This window comes from Ricinus communis, chromosome 7 (assembly GCF_019578655.1).
Source record: "Ricinus communis isolate WT05 ecotype wild-type chromosome 7, ASM1957865v1, whole genome shotgun sequence".
Taxonomy (NCBI): Eukaryota; Viridiplantae; Streptophyta; class Magnoliopsida; order Malpighiales; family Euphorbiaceae; genus Ricinus; species Ricinus communis.
Window position 1 is genome coordinate 22,708,940 of NC_063262.1, and position 21,299 is coordinate 22,730,238.

Below are 21,299 nucleotides of genomic sequence, written 5' to 3' on the forward strand. Positions count from 1 at the left end.
TAAATGAATTTAATTTAAAGGTATCGAGAAGAAAATGATGGAATTAAAATGGCTTTCAATTATAATATATTTGGTCCATTCTAAAAAAGATATTAGTATGAGTAGTTGGTTAAAATTTTAAAAAAATATTAATAGAATTTATTTATAAATTTAAAATTTATTTCTTTTAAATAGAGTAAAAATTAATTTAGTATCTACATAATTAAATTTGTATGAAATTAGTTATAGCTAAACTAAATTCTAACAAAATATGTAGAATTTCTAAATGGATTCCATATTAATAAGTCAATACATTTTCCAAATAAATTTCATGTTAGTAAGTCAATACATACCATAACACAAAAATATCTCTTTCAACTTTATTATTTTTATTTATTTTTTCTCTTTATCTTTTTTCAAATAAAATAATTTTTTTTTATAATAAAAAAATATAGCAGTAGCAGTAGAGAATATTTGTGAGAATTAATATTGAGTATATTTAGTTTGGTTTAAGTGATGATATAAGAATAAAATAGATTTGAGATATATTTGATTGAAATCCATTACACTATGTATGGATGCGAGGTAATTCAAAGGAAAGGGAATGGATGGAGAATGAGTTATCATTATATTTGGCTATTTAGTTTTTTAAGATGGGGAAATGAATTGAAGGGAACCTCTTTATTCCCTTTGGAGAAGTTGAAATTGATCACACTCCAATTTGAGGTGTAAAAATATTCAACTCATGGGAAAGAATTAAAATATATATATAAAATCTTTTTTTTTATTTTTTTTATTTTTAATAATAATTCAAAAATAACCTTTTTATATAAATTTTAGATTATGTTTCATTATATTTTTATATTTATTCATTCTTTCTTTTTGTCACGATAAAGAAGACTGATACTTCTTATAAGACATGTCTCTTTTCTTTATGCGAAGGTTTTATATTTTGTAGCTATTATTTTCATAAATCACTTTCCATTTTTTATAGTTAATTATCTCATAGTTTTATCAAAATAAAGATAAAATTTGTGTACATTTCATTACAAAATTATTTAAAACTAAATATTATAATTAATTAAAACTTGTAAAATTTGGATGTATTTTATTATGTAATGACATTTTTTTATATTTATATATCAATTTAAGGGTTTTTGTATTTTTTAATAATTATTATTTCATTCCCCTCCCCCTCATCCAAACAAATTTTACATAATTTCTCTCTATTCTTTTTAATGATTTTTTTATGTAACCAAACATAACAGAATAATAATTTTCTCCTTTTTTTTCTTCAATTCCTTTTTCTTCCCTTTAAATTATCTTCCCTTCTATTTTCTCTTTGTTGCCATGCATAATGTTAAAAAATTCATTACATAATAAAAATATAAAATTAAAATGATAGAATATAAAAAAAATATATTTAATTTTATAAATATATTAATTTACTAATATGGAATTTATTTAAAAAATTTATCGATTTTATTAGAATTTAGTTTAACTATTACTAATTCTATATAAATTTATTTATATAAAATTTTAAATTAACTTTCACTTTAATCAAATCACATAAACTTTATATTTGCAAATAGATTCTATAAATTTTATAGATTTTAACCAATCACATAATAAGAAAATTAGCTTTTTCATTTCAATATGAGTGCCGAGGTCATGCTTAAGAATCTAAATGTCGTTGATATCCTCTTGTGTGATGATCATATGTCAACGCAAAGTAACAATAGAATGAGATTATGTCTTGTATATCTAATTAACAATGCAATGTTGTAATGGTTGGGATGAAAATTAAATTGTGCAAGGGTTGAATTGAATTACAGCAAGCACAATTTGATTTAAATCTCTCTCTCTCTCTCTCTATATATATATATATATATGTTTAATTTTTAATTTTTTTCTATTAATATTTTTAAAATAATTTTATATTATTATATTAATAAAATTTTAAAATTAAAAAATTAAAAATATTTAAAAATAATTAATTCATTATTTTTTAAAATATTATAAATTAATATTAAATATTAAAAAATTTATTAAATTATATTCTATAAATTTAATTTTATAATCAAAATATAATAATTAGCGTGATTAAACCATATTATAAAAAACAAACCTGGTAGGAAAAGAAGAAATTGGGTGGTGGATGCAAATGTATTTCTTCTCGAAGGTCACCATTTTAGAAAGGCAGTGTTATCATCATTATCTCAAAGTTGCCATTTCTTGCCAGCAACAATAACATCATCCCGAAATCCGTTGTACCCATATCACAAATACTTTTTACCCATAATAACAGGCAAAATAAATAATAAAATAACAGACTTTCTTTTTAAAATTTTTGAACCTTTTATAAAATAAATTCTATTTTTGTTTAATATAAAAAATATGTAAGTTCTCATTAATAACATCAATATCGCTATTATTAAGTGATTTTTTTTATATTTATAATTGAAATAAAGTGAAAATGATGTGGAATTCTTGCAGAATGGAGTCATACAGTACTAATATAAAATAAATTTTCTAAAAAATAAGACTTTTTTCGAATAAGTTATTTCATTTGAGACTTTACAGATCTATTCTTTTTTCTATTCAAAAATTTGATTAAATGTTAAAAGCAGGAGGATTTTACTTTCTAACATTTAAATTTCATTTTTATCTCTCTTAAAAGATTTTATAAAATATAAATATAAGCAATAGTCAATTTCTTATTCTACCGAGAAAATTGGTATTACTTTTTTTTAGTAGACATATTGCCAACAAATTTACAATCCATCTCCATTAACTGCTCGAGCATTGATCCAAGACGAATCGATTCCAGAATTATAATTTATGTAAAAATGCTTAGTCAAACTTTTTCTTTTTCATAAATTTAGAAACAATTTTCTTCTTTCTTCTAAAGTTGTTTAATTCAAAACCCTTCTTTTCATTTTTCTATGTTTTTCATTTGAATAACTACAGATTGCTTTAATTATATAAATAAGAAATTAGGATGATGTTTGAATTATATAAATAAAAATTCATATTATCTCTAATATTTTGTATGTAATGTTAGTATAATCAGTTTTTTAAGTTACCGATTATTTAAAATAATATAATTAAATGACTGAAATTTAAAATAACAAATCTAACCATTAAAATTAAATATGATACTATCGGCATATGACAACAAATAATGGCCTTCCAAAATCTTAAAGGATAAGGATCGGTTAAAGTACAACAACATATTAAATCTAAATCGATCTTAAATCGAAATCGCATGTTCAAGCACATTCAATCTTTAAGAAAAAGCTAAATAAAAGTATTATTTTAGGAAAAAATTAAATATTCTTAAGCTTATGTTTAATTTTAATCTACTTATAATTTATATAAAAGGTTAAATATATACAAAGATTATTTCTTATTATTAAATATTTGTTAAATTCAAATTTAGGTAGCATCATTAAATCATGATTCTTAACTTTCAGGAAACATATGGTTATTATAACAAATATTGTAAATAAATTAAAAGTTGTTATTTTGTAAATTTTTTCAATTTAGAACTTTAATTCTATTTATATTAAAATTAAAAATTTCTAAAGCATATTGTTTTTAGGCCTAATTACTTTTTAAGAAAAAACTGAATTTTGCACTTCTTTAACATTTCTATCTAATTCCTTCAGATTTTACAAAAATGGCACCAAACTTTTATTTTTTTCAAAAGAAAAAATCCTCAAATGGCTGAGATTTGATTCTCACGGTGGTTTTTGTCTTTGTCTCACCAAAGAGTTATATATATATATATATACATACATTCATATAATGAGTCAGCATTTGAGTCATCGAAAGTTCTTTTACTCCTCGCCGGTTACCATCGTGCCTCCCACCACCACCTTCTTTCTTCTCACCACCATTCTTTTACCATTAACCTTAGCTCAAACCAAAGATTCAACCCATTTTTAAAACTAAAATTAACACTTAATAATTTATTTATTTTTAAGAATTCTCATAACAGTTGCTAGGTAGCTTATCTCTCGAAATACCATAACTACCATTCACCATAGCCACCATCAAAGCTTAGTAATCTTTGCATCCATTAGTTTTGGTTGTCGCTACCACTATCACCACCACCGTAAGCATCACCTATGAGAGCAAGGTCTACAGTATATATACAGTAGAAAGACTTAAAACTAATAATCAACAGAGCCATTAAAATCTTTTGAACCTTGATAATTACACTACAGCAAACTCTATTTAAATTGTTTTCGATAAAGAATTGTAGTTGCAGATCATACACTTGTAGCTATGTTTCTGACCATCTGTAAAATGAAGTAGTTGTGGTGTATGGCGGTGCTTTGCTTTTGGAGCGATGTTGTTAGAGATTAAGTGATTCCAGCGCGATTGGGACTGACGCTTTTGAGATTAGAATTGAAAGTCGTATTAGGAGAGTAAATGAATATAGTAAATCTGAAAGAATTAGCTTGAAAAGTTAAAAAGCGAAAAGTTCAGTTTTTCTTTGTAATTAGGCCTTATTTGTATGTCTCACTGCTACGCAGGGGTTATATGTTTCAGGACATGACGTCTGATTGTCACATTTTTATTTATTTATTGAAAGCCTATTTGATCTTGAGTTATATAATATATTATATTTATTATAAAAATAAAATATAATAATTATCTTTTTACATTCACTACAAAAAAATTCGCCTAATTAGACATAAATATTTAAATTTAAGACTTTTAAAAACAAATATTATTACATTTAAGCTAGTCGTGAAGTGGAATATGACCTTATTAAACAAGAAATAAAAGAAAATTACATACACGGAACCACGAGTCATTTCTAACCTTGAAACTAAGGTGGATGCTTATATTAAACATGGGACAGGCAGCAAATTCTTATATCTTTTAGATCTGCGAACGCAACAAGACTTCACCCATCTGGCGCCCTTTCTCCTTTGGCGCATAAATTGTCCATACGTGTAGAATTTCTTAAACTTGCCAATTCGTAATTGCAGAAACCTGAACAGGGACCATAATTACATCAACTGTCCTGAAGTCAATATTATTGGTCTTTTTTCTTAACTACTATATATATATATATAGTCATAACCGAAGCTTTGACCTTTTGAAGGTAGGTCTACGTTCACCTTTCCGAACAAAGTCGTGCCTATTAATGGACATTCATATAATAGAAGGGCCCTTTAGTTACCTCCAAATGAAATGTCTCCTTTACACTACTTCTGGCACTAAACCACAAAAGCTAAAGCTCTGCATGTCCATTTGTTTTAAATTAATGAAATAAGTGAAATTCAATTGAATTCATGTTCTATACGTATTCTGATATTCTCTCACATGCAAAAAAATGTAAATTGAAAAGAGTTAAAATGATTAATTTTATCACCTAAAACTGATTAAGTATCATTCCACTACACAATAAAATGGGCTGAGTTGGCGTATAATTGTCTTATTTTTAAAGTTTTAAGAATATAATTGAAATAAATTAAAATTTAAAAATTCACTTACTAAGAATTCATTTCATATAATAAATAAAATATACTGAGAAACTGAGCATCTCCTGTGTCCTTCGTGGACCACAAGAAAGGAACTTTGGTCTGTCCACTGGAGCTACGTAAGCTAGCTGGCCTAAAACGCAACACCCATTTCCCTTCATTCTCCCATTCCTTAAGCCAAAACTTTTTGCACTGCCAATACCACCCTAACTCATGTGAACAAGCTCCGTTACCAAAGAACAATGAAAGTGAAGGACATTGTGGTCATTCCTCTTATATATGTATATATATATATATATATATATATATATAGAGAGAGAGAGAGAGAGAGAGAGAGAGAGAGAGAGAGAGGTATAATGTGAAATTTGGACGTATAGGTAAGTTGATTATGTAGTAAATTGGGTTAGTGGGTAACATGGTCGGCCTCCAGCCTGCCACTAGCTGAGGATGGCTTTATGATAACAAAGAGAGAGAAAATAACAAAATGCAATTTGCATTTATTGGTATTCAAATTAATCTAAAAAAGAGGAATATTTCATCAAATAATCACCCAATCATCTTCTTGCTTTAGGTTTACTTTTTTTTTTTTTTTTTAATCTTGCTTTCAAGAATATTGCACATGTTATTTGATGAATGTCCCTATGCCTTGGAACTTTGGCATGAACACTTTTTTCATCTTTCATTTGTCTATTAAATTATGCTACAACTCTTTGCGACCGATTTACGTTTCTTTTAGTTTTTACTCTTCTTAAATAGTAGTTAGTTGATTGTCACATACTAACAAAATAGGTATGAGATATTGACAAATTTGTCCCGTGAAGTTTTCTATATTAATTAATTAACACCTCACTTTTAAATATTATGTTAAATTTGTAATGATATATATTAATTTTTTGTTATATTTTTCTCTTTTTAGCTTTTTTTATCAAGTTAAAATAAAAGGATAAAAAGGGTCTCCAATTGCTAAATAAAAAATGAATAATTACTATTTCTCTTAAGATTTGCTATAAAAAATAATTTATTCTCCAATTTCTAATATTGTATTAAATTTTTTCTATAATTTGTAATAATATATTTTATTCTGTTCTAATTATTTTTTTTGTTAGTTTCAGTCTATTTTCACTGAAATATTTCAATCAAAATATTTATATTTTTGGTTTATGATGTAATTAAAATCTTCAAATAGAATAACTGTAATGAACATTCTTCAATTAAATTATTAGTTTATTATATAATATATATATTAGCCATTGAAGTTTGTTTTAATTAAATTATTTAGGTTTATATATATATAATTCAAAATAATATAAATTAGTAATTGTTATATCAATATATTTAGAAATCTAAATTTTTAAAATAATTATTAAAAGTAAATAGTTATTACTTCTTAGTAGAATTGTAAATTCTAATATATAATAATTTTAGTAATTACTTTAAAATTTTGTTTTCCAGACTTATTAGCATAACTATGACTTGTTTATATTGTTTGAATTACTTTTACACATTTATCAAATTAATTAAATTATAAAATATTAATTAAGTATTTTATTGAAATATATTAATCGTAGTTATCAAGTTTGTAAAATATATATTATAAATTAGAAAAATAATATTAAAATACATAAAAAGATAATTTTATAATATAAAAACTAAAAAAATGTAGACTTTTGAATTGAAAACAAATTTGTTGTATTAGAATGTGATTATACTTATGATTCTATTCAATTGGCAGAATAAATAAAAAAAAAGGGTGTATAATCAGAATTTCTGCTTATACAGAAGTTCTGCTTATTATTCGGACGCACCTACTCTACTAATTATTTATAGTTACGACATCACATTGATAGCCTTTCTAGCGTCTGAGAGCTAGATTTGTCTCAATTATTTGTCTCCTGCCTTCCGCCTTTCTCAAGTTAGCTTCTGCTATTTCAAGATTTTTCTGAGCTTATTACAAGCTACATAGAGATTTAGTATAATAGAATGAATCTATGGACTAATTAGTGTAATATGGCAAGACAAAAATAGTAATTACCACTTTGTTTTTGTTTCAATCAATTAGAGATATTTTTGTTCTTTTGCTTTTATTTAACAGGAAAAGTAATAAAATAATTAACAGAAGATAGAACTAGTATATTATTAACAATTACAAGGGGTATTTAATATAATATTAAAAAGTGATATCTGATTAATAGACAAATCTTAGAGTCAAATTGCAATTACCTCTTATATGATTAATAGATAAAATAGGTCAGATATATATAACATTAATTTAGGATGGAAAGAGTCATAATTGTGCCAAAAGCGAAAAAGAAAAAGGAAAATTAGTCAGTACTTCTTCTTGTATACATTTGGAAATCTTTTTTAAGAATAATAAACTTATCTTAAGACTAATCGGACTTCATTTAAATAATTTAAAAGAATCCAACCATTTATTTACCTTTTTCAACTTTACTAAATGTACCTTTTGTAGGGTTTTTTTTTTTTTTTTTTTTATATTGAACCAATTGCCTGAGAACATAACAGATTATAGTTCTCTCTGTTTTTTCTATTTTTAAGAAAATAATTAAATAAAATAGCAGCAACAATGACAAAAAAATAATAATAATAATAGGACTTTTGTTTATAATTTAATTTTTAAAAATTTTACATTATTAAAAATAATAAATATAATATAAAAATAAAGGTTTAACTAAGGAAGTGGCTGGTTCTATTTTTTTAGTCTGGTTGGACGTAAACTTAATTCTATTAATTGGAATCTCTCAACACTAACGCATTCATTCAAATCTCGCCTTAATCAAATCAATTCAAACTTCTAATACTCGTGCAATTAAAGTTAAAGCAACTAACCAAGTAGTAAATGAACGCAGGGAAGCAAACTTGGTAGCAGACCAACTGGCTAAGAAAGTTGTCTTTCAAATACAAGACATCGCATCCTTGCAACAAATTAGGCAGAAAACTGCAGCACTCTTTCTGCCTCTTTGCTGCAGAATTCTGCAGCAAACTTTCTATCTCTTTGTTGCAGATGTTTGCTACAAATTATAAAGAGAATTGCAGCATATTTTCCGTCTCCGTTCGAGATATTTCTGCTATGTTTTGTACATTGAGGAGACCGGGTCTCTAAAGATTTGGCTAGCACCTTGTGATTGTGAATTTGAAAGAGTTGATCATAAACATTTTCCTTTTCTTTTGTTTCCTAATATGAAACAATAATGTGGGATGAAGTTGGTGAGGATCAGTTTGAAAGGGAGAGGGTTCCCCAGAACTTAGAACATGAGTGTTCAGAAGTTTAGAGAAGTTGGAGAGTGCAAATATTTTGAAAATTGAAGCCTTCCCTCTTTAAATTTCTTGACGTCATATATCAATGACCACTCCTTTTATAACTCTGGATTGAATTTTCTTCTTTTCTTTTTATTTCTTTTTAAAATCTTTAACATGGACCGGACTTCGAAACCCTTTTCTTCTTTATTTTATTTTCTCAAATGCCCAAGAAATAAAATTTATAATTTAATATAAATATTTACATAGGTTCTTTTTTAGTTCATGAATAATTTAATAAATGATAGATTACAACCTAGGAGATATTATCTTTTTTATATTCATTATAAAAATAATAACTTATTTAATGTGAAAAATAAATTTAAATCTAAAAATTTTACTTCTTGAAAGCGATAGAATCATCGACACTGACATATGTTATTACCATCAAAATGTGTCGCCAATTATCTATTATCAAATAATGAAATGATAAATAAAGTCAGCAATCTAATCTAATGTCTCTTTCTTTAATTTCAATTTCAATTTTAGTTTCTATCTAATTTCAATTTTTAAATGATGCCCACCTATTTATAATGTTTGAAATGAGCGCAAATATTTGCTTTTTTTACAAATAATGATCACCTGGCACGTATCCTCTAACGCTTCCTTAACTTTTAATGTATAAACTCATCAATTTTTTTTATAACTATTATACGATCAACTATGTAATAAAAGATAATCAAACTCAAAATTATAATATTTTAAATGTTATTATTGTTCTTGATAAAATAATAGTATTAAAAGCATATTTTTATGCAAATTTCTTATAAGTACCGACAAATCTAATATAGTTTATCATAATTGAATAAAAAGAAATAAAAAGGGATGGCTAAACTCAAAAGGTTATAATTTAAAATTATTAAAGTTGTCTTTTAAATAATTAAATAAGATTATTTGATACAAAAATTAAATGAGATTTATATATTCTTAAAATCATATAAATAAGCAGATGTCATTTTTATTAGAAATTAAATTATATATAATATATCGCCCAGCCATTTCTGTTTTGAAAATAAGGTGTCATTGTTTATTCTGGGCACCCACAACACTGCCAACGTCATACAGCAATTTCTTTTGGATCCGCCCACACAATAATTTCCATTTTGTGTCCTTCCTCCTTTGGCCCATGCGTAAATTGTTCGTACACATAGAATTTACCAAACATGTCCATATATAATTGCAGAAAGCCGAAACAAAATAACATCAACAAAAGTCAGAATTCTTTAATTATTTTTCAAAAAAAAACTCGAGCCTCAAGATTTTTTTTCTATTTCTTTTTGCTATTTTGGCGGCTTTTTTTTCCGTCAATGGTAGCTAACTCCAATTCTTCATTTTTTATTTTTTATAGTAATTTTACCTAATTATAATAAAATAATTAAATCATATTTTTATTTTATTTGTATGAATTGGTCGGAGTTTATAGATTTTGATTGCAAAATTTCTTATTGGATAAATAAATAACAAATAAAAATACACAAAAGAAGATCTCATGACATTAAAATTTCAACATTTAAAAATAAATCAAATCCTTCCAATAATAAAAATGAATTTATTTCGTTAAAAGTTTGTTTAGGATCTTATTTTATATTTACTTTTATTAGTTATTTTGTTAATTCTATTAATTAAATATTATGAGTATTTGGTTTTGTCTTCTTTTAAGGGAGTTTGTTTGTCTTTCTTTATGGGAGTTGTTTGTCTTTTATCATGGGAGTTAAAATGAGTTTAATTCTAATATTCAAAATATGAATTTTTTTAAAGACTTGTCAAATGACAATGAAGTTGATTTGTGGCTCAATATAGCTACCGTGTGAAATGTATTTTTTGCTTATGCGTCAAATGCAGTCAAAATGCTATACATAATTATTCCGTCAATATGATTAATAAAGCTTAAAGGAAAAACTCATTTTTATAAAAAAATTTGTATGTATTCCTTAAACATAATTATGTTTATTTGTTTCTTATAAGTTATATTTATTAATTATTTTTAATAAAATATTCTTTTATTTGAAAAAAATATAAAAATAGATGTGCAATAAAATAATTAGGAAGTTAGGAGGAGCCATGGGTCCCTTTATGTCCTCTATTTAATCTATTATATTAGAGGAGAGAAGGAGGTACAAAGCCCAATTTTAAGACTAAATATTAGTTTCTGACCATTAGATCACATTTTAGTCCCTTGACCCAAACTATATGTATTTCACCATTTAATATTTCGCCTGTTAAAAGCTAGTTCTATGTTGGTTAACCAAAGTCGTACATATTAATGTTCTCATATTGTAGCCCTATGTTTGGGAAAATATAAGAAGGAAGATAAGAGAGGAAACAAAATAAATGTTTAGATAAAGAAGGAACATAAAGAAAAAAAAGTTGGTATTTGAAATATAAATTATTAGTTTTATATTTTTTATATTTAATAAATTATTATAAGGGTAAGATAGTAACTTAAGTTATTTTTCTTGGTTTTAGAGAGAAAATGGTTTTGGTGGGTACATATTTCTTTTGTTTTTTCTTTGATTTTATTTATTATCTCAATAAGTGAGAGGAACATAATATTTTTATTTTTCTTTCCCCCTTTTATTTCTTTATTTCATTTTATTTTTGGATTATTTTGGATTTGGTCATTTCGGGTCCGGTTTTTTCGAGTTCAAGTAATTTTGGGTTTGGGCGATTTCGGGTTTGAATCTTCTGACTCTACTTTTTTTTTGGATCTGGATCATTATGAGTTCAATTCGAGTCGAGTCATATAAAATCTAGGTCGGGTTGCTCGAATTTTGAATCAAGTTTCAAATTAATTTATCGAGTTTGATTAATTTTCAAATTGATTTATCTCATTTTATTTTTTGATCTCAGCAATTTTTATCCAATAAATTTCTTTATATTTAATTTCTTTAAAATTTTCTAGTTGAAGATCTGAAGTTTAAATTTATGTATTGTGGTAGACCATTTTCTGCCTTATATCTGTATAGCCTGCCTCTTTATTAAGCTATCATTTTTATTTACCTTGTATTTTAAAAAAAAAACTATAAAAAATAAAAAGAAAGTCTTATTAGTTTTAAGAATAATTAATTTAATTATTTAGTTTACTTCCGAAAGTTATGTGAATTAAAAGATGTTAAATTCAAAATGGTGTCAACATAAAAAATTTAGTTAATTAATTTTTCATTATCAATTAAATTTCTTGACTCTAATAAAAAAATTATTTAATATTATTAATTTAATTATTTACTTAAAAGTATAATTTTATTTTTAGTCTCAAATATTATTTTTCTTATAAATATAACATAAAATAACTTTATTTTTTAAAAGAAAAATTTAAATAGAAATTAAATTAAATTATAAGATTCTTAACTTTAATTATTTTATTGAATCAATTCTTAGTATTTTATTTTTTGATTTTAAGTATAAAAAATTCAAGCTAATTATATTAAGAAAATTAGTATTAAAATTAGTTATACATGATAATTAAATGTCACCAAAATGCTATTTCTATTTTAATATAAAGTTATATTTTGGATTATAACGGAGTTTGTATTGGATTATGGCAGTTATTAATTCAGATATTATTGGATCTTTAATTATGCTGGCCTCGGGTTCAGATTATTTCAGAGTAAGATTATTTTTAGTTTTTTACTGTTTCGGACTCAAGTTATTTCGAGCTTGGGTCACTCGGATTTCAAATCACTCCGGTCTTGGATTGCTTCGGGTTTGAATCATTTTGGTTTCAGAAATTTCTGTTTCGAGTGGATGAGTCGGATTTCAGATGAATTGAATCGGATTTTCAAATTCGAATAAGACTTTGTCATCTCCATAAATAAGTAATAATCTAATGGCATGTAAAATTAAAATCTAATAATTTTCTTCCTCCATTATAAACCAAAAAGAAAAATAGGATTGAGATAAGATTTATGAACCAAAAAAAAAAAAAGAGATTGGGATAAGATTTATGCATATTGGAAATTAAAATTAAAATTATTATTAAATTTTAAAAAATTAACGAGTGTAAAGCTCAATTAATAAAAATTAGATTTAAGTCTAATTAATATTAAATAACTACAACTAACTATTTTTATTGGATGAATCTTTACCTTTATAAATTATTTCCATTGCTACATTTAATCTCAAATGAGTAAGACGGTTAATTTTGGATATATAGGTTAGTGGGTGGCATGGTTGCCCTCCAGGCTGCCACTAGTTGGGGGATGAGATGAAGATGATAATGGAGAGAGAGAGAGAGATAAAACAAAGGCAATTTGCATATTAGTATAACACTAATCTAAAAGAAGAATATGATCAAGTGCAATGTATGGTCCATTTATCGTGATTTTAAGAAGATCGTTGAATGTGTATTAAATTACTTCTTGGGAGCTTTGACATTACTTCTTTTTTTCCTTTTCCCTTGCAATTGTGTATTAAATTATGCTACACATCTTACCATCTAAACTTAATTGCACACCTACATCCTTTTTCTTTAAGCATGATTTACATGGAGAAATTTTAGAATCCATCAATTTAATTAAAATTATGAATTTTAAATTTTATGGGTAATGAAGTTTTTTTTTTTTTGAATTTTCTACTTTTTAAATGGATAATTTAAATGTTAAATCCTTAAGTTTTGATCCTCTTTTAGCTTGTTAACCAATGAGTTTAACTAAAGCTTATAAATTTTATGAAATCTCTAATTTGAAATTTTTAATCTAAAAAGTGCCTTAGTTTTAAGGCCTTCTAGCTAAACAAAGACAATAATAATAACTTGTATATATATTTAATATATATAAAACATATATTTAAAATATATAGAAATTTTTAAATATTAATTTTAGATACTAGTTATATATATAGTAAATAAATATTATGAATCGATACTAAATATATTAAAAATAATTAAATATTATAAAAATTATAACAATAATATTAAATAGCTTATTTTATTAAAAATATATACTTAACATACACTATCATATTTCTAAAATAAAATTTCAACTTGTTATTTTTATTTTTCTTTCTTAGATATTTCCTCAAAAATTTCAGAAAATAATATACCTTTACACATATGTTCAAATTTCTTGATAGGCCGATTCAAACTTTAGTTTTTGCAACGTTGCGTTTCCTGTATTTCTTTGAAAAAATAATAAAAATATTTATTTTTATTAAATCTATAATTTTTTATTTTTTATTTTTACTATATTAAAATTTTAAAAATATAATTTTCATTCTTTCTTTAATTATGGTTATTTTTTGAGAAAACAATTAAAGGATTGAAAAATAATCACATATAAATTAAAAAAAATCAGAAAAATATTATTTTTTAAAATAAAAATTAACACAATAAAAATAATATTTTTATTAATTTCTAGAATTGAATACAGATAAACCCTTTGTCGGTGATAGAATCATGTGTGTATAACACGTGCTTTAACCTATTGATAACTTTTGTCTTAGCAGCAAGAAAACAATGACGTGGCACAACTTTACTCTATGGTCTGTATCACTCTTTATCCTGGAAAATCTGCAAAGTAAAATGCTGTTCCTTCTCCTCTTCCATCTTTGCTTCCTTACCTTTTTTTAATCTAAAAAATAACAAAATCAAATTGCCATAACCACCGCCAACAACAAGCAAGCATCAACATCTGTTACCAAATGGTCACAAATCCTCAAGGTTTAATTCGCTGCCCTCCATGGATACCACCTTGGAATAACAACTGCATCAACTTCTTCTTCGTGAATTTCAGTCTCACTATAGCAACAGCACCTTCTATTTCTTATGATCAATTGTTGCAGGGTGTTATTGATTAGTCCTTTTGTTAGTTTTTATCCTCTTTTTTTACATCATCAATACACTTAATTCAAACCCATAATTTATATGGCTTACGAAAGAGGCTAATCTGCTTAGTTTTAGTTAGGGTAGCGTGTGAAGAATATTCATGATATTAGATTGGATTTATGTTCATTCGCTCTGCTCGTGGAGCGGCATTACCGAAAAAAAGAAATATCGATAGCTCAATTACATTTCTAAAATAGAACAAGTATGTGCTCAGAGCCAATTCTTTTTATAACTATAATGATAGTTTTAATTTCTATTTATCAAAATAAAAGAGAAATTATTATTTTATGATTTTTAACTAATACTTTCTCATATTCAAATAGAAATTAAAAAAATTAAAACAGTTTCTTCTAACGTTTAAAACTAATTAGAACTCATATTTATATTATAGATGGAATTAACTTCTATTTTCATACTTTAAAAATGTAAAATTTAATTGCATTTTGGTTGAAATTAAAAATTTATCTGTATTTCTTGCTTAATAATAGTTTAAATATTTGTTTGATATTTGGCTAATTTAAAAGATTAAAATTATCGAGACGACAAAATCTAATCAAATTGAAAAAGGTTTAATACAAATTATTGAGTCAATAATAATTTTGCCCATTCATCAATTTTCTTGGATTTGAAAATTCCAAGCATAAATTTTACAGTTTATGTAGGCACAAGTTAGCTCTAGATGGTCCAAAGCCTTTAAATTGATTGCATTAATTACAATGGATATTTCTAATGAAAATTTTATAATTTTCTCACCAAAGTTTAATTATTTTAAATGTAAACATGTATAAATTTACATAATATGCCATTATTGAGATACATTTATTGTCTCTACTTGATACAAATAATATTTTTCTATTCCCCATATAGAGTATTACTATAACGAAATTTTATTATATTCCTAAATATAAAATTATGACCAAATAGAATAATATCAGGTGACAAGATAGTTTTTTTTAGGAGTGAGAGGTTTCAAGTCCGAGTTGTTTTCTTTGCACTAGATGAGTTTTTCTTTTTATAACGAATATAAGAAGTTGTAGTCCACGGTCTATTAGCCTCTTTTCTTAGAGTATCCCATAACTAAAGATGGTTAAGTCACACGTATAAAAAAAAAAAAAAACAAAGCAGAAGAGTTTGTTAAGTCAAACCTAATTAGGGGTCCCTTGATGAAGAAGTTTTGTACAACTTGCGGCATAGAATCACAGCTCTCCACAAGTAGTAAACAAAGAAACCGCACATATGATATGGGTCCCAGTCCAAAATTCATGATCCATGATGCACCTCCACCTCCATTACTGAACTTTTTAATTTCACACTTTCCCTCCAAAATCCCAAATCTCTTCAAATCATATTCCTTTCCCTCCATTTATTTTCTCTCTTTTTTTTTTTTTTTTTCAAATAATTCCATTCAAAAAACCATACCACTTTGACGCTCCTTCAATTCTATTTAATTCCACCATGAAAGTCCCTCTTTTCCACAACCAATTCAATTCCCTCTTTGGAAACCCGAGCTCTTTTTCTCTCTGTGAATAATCCATCAATGGCCACTCTCAGATCCTCAATTTCCATGACCTCCTCAATCGATGGAGATGGTCATAATAAGCCAGCCGGTGAGGTTCATGTCATTGTGGGTCCCATGTTTGCTGGAAAAACCACTGCTCTTCTCCGTCGTATCAATTCCGAAGGCAGCAACGGCAGGTCCGTTTTATTATTTTGATAAAATTGTGTGTTTGTTTGAAAAAAAAATTTAATTATCATCAAAGTTTAATAGTTGATTAATTTGTCTACAGAAATGTAGCAATGATAAAATCAAGCAAGGATACTAGATATGCTAGAGATTCAGTGGTTACACATGATGGATTGAAATTTCCTTGTTGGGCTTTGCCAGATCTATCCTCTTTCCGAGACAAACTTGGTCATGATGCTTATCAAAGGGTAACCTGATTTAAATATCCTCGAATTCTTCCCCCTAAAGGTCTTACTTTTGTTTTGATTGCATTTTGTTGCTGACAGATTGATGTTATTGGTATTGATGAGGCTCAATTCTTTGAAGACCTTTATGATTTTTGCAGCAAGGCTGCTGATCATGATGGAAAAACTGTAATTGTAGCAGGTCTTGATGGAGATTATCTAAGGTACCCGTGCTTGAACTTTTCATCATGATTTTAAAATTGTTAGTATTGATCAATTTATTAATCCTGATTGAGTGGGCGCATGTGGGTACCCGCCATGATTAACTGTCAGAGCATTTCTCTACAAAAAGTAATGCATCAAGTGATTAAATTACTGATGTAAAAAAAAAAAAAAACCCATTGATTGGTAGGAGGAGCTTTGGTTCTGTGCTTGATGTGATTCCGCTTGCTGATAATGTAACCAAGTTGACTGCGCGATGTGAGCTTTGTGGCAAGCGCGCTTTCTTTACCTTAAGGAAGACAGCAGAGACACAGACAGAACTAATTGGCGGTGCTGATATGTATATGCCTGTTTGCCGCCGACACTACGTCAATGGACAAGTTGTCATGGAAGCTGCTCGGAATGTCCTGGTGGCGGATTCATGCAAACTTCAGCCTGACTCGCATGCTGAGATAGCGAATGTTGTCTAGCAGAAATCTTGTCACTTGTTTACAGGCCAACTTGGTGTATGGTTTTGGTTTCTAATTTATCAACAGTGTTCTGTCATGCTACATTTACATCTTCTGCAGTCTTCATTGGACATTGTTCAATGTACTTCTCTCATTGTGTATAGCATATATAAATTGGGTGTTATTTTCTCATTATAAAGATTCAAACAAATAATTTTGCAGACTACTTTTATATTTGAGATTCTTCGGGTGTGTTTCGCATTTGAGATTGGAAATTTCTGGATCTTTAGTTTTTATTTTATTTTCTAAATTTTAAAAATCACTTTTATAAAAAGTAAGTAAATTAATGTTTTCTTTAAAAAAATATGTTTGAAAAAGAATAATTTATAAAAGAAACATTTTTAAAATTTTAAATTTAATTTTTTAAATTTGAAAAACAATTCCAAAACACATATTTCCGATCAAATATAGGGTGTGTTTGTTTGTTTTTTTTTTCCCTCAAATTTGAATATTCATGTACTCCCACAAATCATGATTTTGGCCGGCTATTCCTTTTGTTCAGCAGAGATATCCTTAATGAGTTCCCTTAAGGCCATTTTCAAGCTTTTAAAGGCCATATCATGAAATATTACATTCAGCTGTAATTCCAAATACGTACCAAAGGTGATTTTATTTATTTATTTATTTAAAAAATTGATGCTGTGATACCAATGATGCAAGTGGGTTATCTCAATAAAATAATATCCATTAGTTTTGAGTTCGACAAGTATGTATTATAGCGACATGCAATATATGGTATAAAAGTTTCTTTTCTGAAAGGGGATATGGTATTATGTTAATACAACAAACTCAAAGGTTAACAATAAAAGTGATAAATAATATTCATGGCAAATCCATATTATAATTACGTATACTGAAAACATATTTATTTGCATTTAAATTATTATAACTGATCCTTCGAATTTTAGGATTAGACATTATATTCAAATCTAACCAATTTTAAAATTATAATTGAGTGAAAAGTATGTATTATAAGACAATGTAGCATGTATGAAATATAAGTAAATAAATAAATTTGTAATAATCAATTACGATTTATGAAAAATTTCATATAATAAAATATAAATTACAAATTTATTGTAAGAATTTATAATACGAGAAATTTTCCATTCCTTTCTTCTAGATTGCATTAAATATATATATATATCAAATCCCATTATCAATATCAATATTTTTATACTAATAGAATGTTATTCTATATGTCAAAATGTTGAAATTGTTTTTTTTCTTTATTAAGTTTGTTGAAAAAGTTCTATTTATTCAAAAAAACATATTTTTTTAATATTCACTACTTACTTTTTAAGTAAAAAAAAAAAAATCAAATCCTTACGTATAAAAATAATAAATTTAGAAAAAAATTTGAAAAATAGAATAAGAAATCATCATTATTTTGACACAATGTGGAAAATTCCTTTTCTTGAGTCGAAGACTAAGAAGATAAATAAAAAAAAGATTCCTTCTTCATATAGCCTTTGGCTTTTCTCTTAATTATATTATGCTTAGTAGCTAGTAAAATAGAATTCTATTAAAATAGAAAAGAAAAAAGATATTGATAACTTATATGACAATAATAAGTTAATAACTCCTTTTTCATTTTATTTAGAATAGAAAAACACAAAAGAGAGAATAACAAAAAACTATTTTACCAACATATTTATTATGATTACAAATGCAGCATAGTAATTTCAAAAATTTGATAAAAAAAAATTAAAATATTTAGAAATTAAAGAGGTTTTAATATTTTTTTGAACATATATAGTTATCAATTATTATTTATTTTAAGATTTTAATGTTGATAACTTTATAAATCTAGAAATTTATTTCGATCAATTAAATCTTCTCTGACTGTTTTCTTTTCAAGAACAAAAAAAATTTTATATCAAAATAACGGACAACAAGAACAAAAAGCCTTTGCCCAGGTAATGGGAAAAGTTTGAACTTTGGGAAGTGACAAATTCCCTCTGGGCTTCAGTTTTGGGTAATGAAGACCCGACTCGATTTAGCCCACTCGGGCGCGACCATATAGCATAAAATACGTCGTCGTTTTTTTTCTCCTCTAAAATCATTCGACTGAGATTCCAATTGCAGAGAGCTCTTAAACCCTGGGCGCAGAGAGAGATCCCAAACCGCCAAAGGCAGCAGACAGGAATCAATGGCGCTATGGAGGAGAGCTCGGGCTGCTTCACTTAAGCCTCTTTTCACTAGAATTCTAGAACCTTCTTCTTCTTCTTCTTCTTCTTCTCTCTCTTCCGTTCCCAGCCATACTTTCCGCAATTTCTCCACTGGTAATGATAAACTTCACTTTCTTTCTCTTTCCTTCATACTAATTTCAATTTCATTGTCAAATAGAATTCCATTTCTTAGGGACTTCCTTTTTTTTTTTTTTTCGCGGTGTTATCTGTTTATGGTAATGTTGTAAACTCAAATGCTTCATATTGTTTCTCTTAAAATGTATTTTTAGCAGCAACGTAATGAACATTTTGTTTCCTATATGACGGTAGATGTAGCTGATACTCCTTCGTTTCGAGAGAAGATGATGAAACAAATGGTTCATCTCGATATCAATTCACAAGTAGGGACTTGTATGCCGCTTGCTTCTATGCGTATCGGTACATTTATCCACAACATTGAAGTTAACCCAGGTCAAGGTGGAAAATTGGTTAGAGCTGCAGGTACTTGTGCTAAGATCATGAAAGAGCCCACAGAAAAACACTGTTTGGTCAAGCTCCCTTCAGGAGTTGAAAAATTGATTGATTCCCGATGTCGGGCAACAATTGGTAGGGTCTCAAACCCTAGTCATAGCACTCGAAAGCTCAGGAAGGCTGGTCAGAGCCGATGGTTGGGTCGAAGACCTGTTGTTCGAGGAGTGGCGATGAACCCAGTTGATCATCCTCATGGTGGTGGTGAGGGTCGGAGCAAAAGTAGTGGGTCCTTTGGGAGGGTGTCTCAAACACCATGGGGCAAGCCAACTAAATGTGGTAGGAATCAAGAGAAGAAGAGGACTGGAAAATTTGGGTTATTGTTGCCACAAAAATCAAAGAGCAACTTAGCTAAACGAATCAGGTGGCAAGAACTAGAGCGCTAGCATCATGGCAAATCAAAATGATATTTGTTTGTTGGTAGGTGGGCTATACACATCTGAGGTGAATTCTTCTGGGTGGAGTTAATTGTGAACTGCTACATCAGTTTAAGATTCAAGAACTTCTAAATCTGCTCTGCCATACATATTAATTATGCACTAAGCATGTATGCCCCTTGGTTGCTGTTGTTTTGCATTTAGTTTTTGAACTCAGCTTATTTTACTTCATGAGGCTATCATGGGTAGGTACAATTTTTATTTTGTTCTTTTTAAATAACTATCAATTCTCTAATCTACTTCTCTCTATTCAGTTATACTAGTTCTTGAATTGTAGGTCACATACTTTTTGAAACAAATTGCAAATGTGAGTTGTTACATGTCTAGGAGTTGAGCTGATGCTCTTGAAATTCCAATAGGAGACTCTTTGGGCCAAGAAACAAGAGTTCTTTCTTAAATAGATTGTGCAGGCTATTTTATAATCTTTTGTTATTACTAGGTATCATCTCAACAATCTTTAATGTATTCTTTTTAATATATCTCATGATATGCTCATAAATGTAGCATGAAAAGATTTTAAAACAATTGGGTTGTGCTTGCATCTCTTCTTGTCTCTACATGGTAGTTCATGGAATCTATTGATTCACTTTGGCAAATGAAGTTTGCTTTACACAAACCATGGCGATAAAACATAAACCAAACTAGTTATTGTCAAGGAAATGTTGTCTCTTGTTCTGAAATATACTCTATCTTTCTCAAAGCTTCGTGATGTAATGTCAATTCTATATTTGCGACTCCAGTTCTCTAATTCAAATTGAATTGCTGTCTGCTACTTTTTATTCATTGTATCCATGCATTTTCACTGCCAGATAAATATTTAATTTCTTCAGCACGCATTATATTCCATTTTAGAATTGTTAGTGGTGACAAAGTTCAGTTACACAAAGGAGAGTACAAAATTTCAGACT

General features: G+C 27.0%; 2 protein-coding genes across 2 annotated transcripts; both read left to right on the forward strand.

Moving 5' to 3' along the window:
• Nucleotides 1–15,989: 15,989 nt before the first annotated feature.
• Nucleotides 15,990–17,421, forward strand: LOC8284786 (thymidine kinase a). Its single transcript, XM_002533817.4, has 4 exons — nt 15,990–16,311; nt 16,404–16,548; nt 16,627–16,748; nt 16,937–17,421. Exons 1-4 carry the CDS (start codon nt 16,154–16,156, stop codon nt 17,214–17,216), a joined length of 705 nt encoding a protein of 234 aa, XP_002533863.1. The 5' UTR covers nt 15,990–16,153; the 3' UTR covers nt 17,217–17,421.
• Nucleotides 17,422–19,301: 1,880 nt separating this feature from the next.
• Nucleotides 19,302–20,648, forward strand: LOC8284785 (60S ribosomal protein L2, mitochondrial). The gene is made up of 2 exons (XM_002533818.4): nt 19,302–19,540; nt 19,757–20,648. Exons 1-2 carry the CDS (start codon nt 19,408–19,410, stop codon nt 20,338–20,340), a joined length of 717 nt encoding a protein of 238 aa, XP_002533864.2. The 5' UTR covers nt 19,302–19,407; the 3' UTR covers nt 20,341–20,648.
• The last annotated feature ends 651 nt before the right edge of the window (nt 20,649–21,299 follow it).

What these genes read in the sequence shown, in the direction of transcription:
- LOC8284786 (XM_002533817.4), top strand. Translation starts at nt 16,154, where the DNA reads ATGGCCACTCTCAGATCCTCAATTTCCATGACCTCCTCAATCGATGGA. An exon ending in TCCGAAGGCAGCAACGGCAG is followed by an intron (nt 16,312 to 16,403) that starts GTCCGTTTTATT and finishes ATTTGTCTACAG; the next exon opens with AAATGTAGCAATGATAAAAT. An exon ending in CTTGATGGAGATTATCTAAG is followed by an intron (nt 16,749 to 16,936) that starts GTACCCGTGCTT and finishes ATTGATTGGTAG; the next exon opens with GAGGAGCTTTGGTTCTGTGC.
- LOC8284785 (XM_002533818.4), top strand. Translation starts at nt 19,408, where the DNA reads ATGGCGCTATGGAGGAGAGCTCGGGCTGCTTCACTTAAGCCTCTTTTC. An exon ending in TTTCCGCAATTTCTCCACTG is followed by an intron (nt 19,541 to 19,756) that starts GTAATGATAAAC and finishes ATATGACGGTAG; the next exon opens with ATGTAGCTGATACTCCTTCG.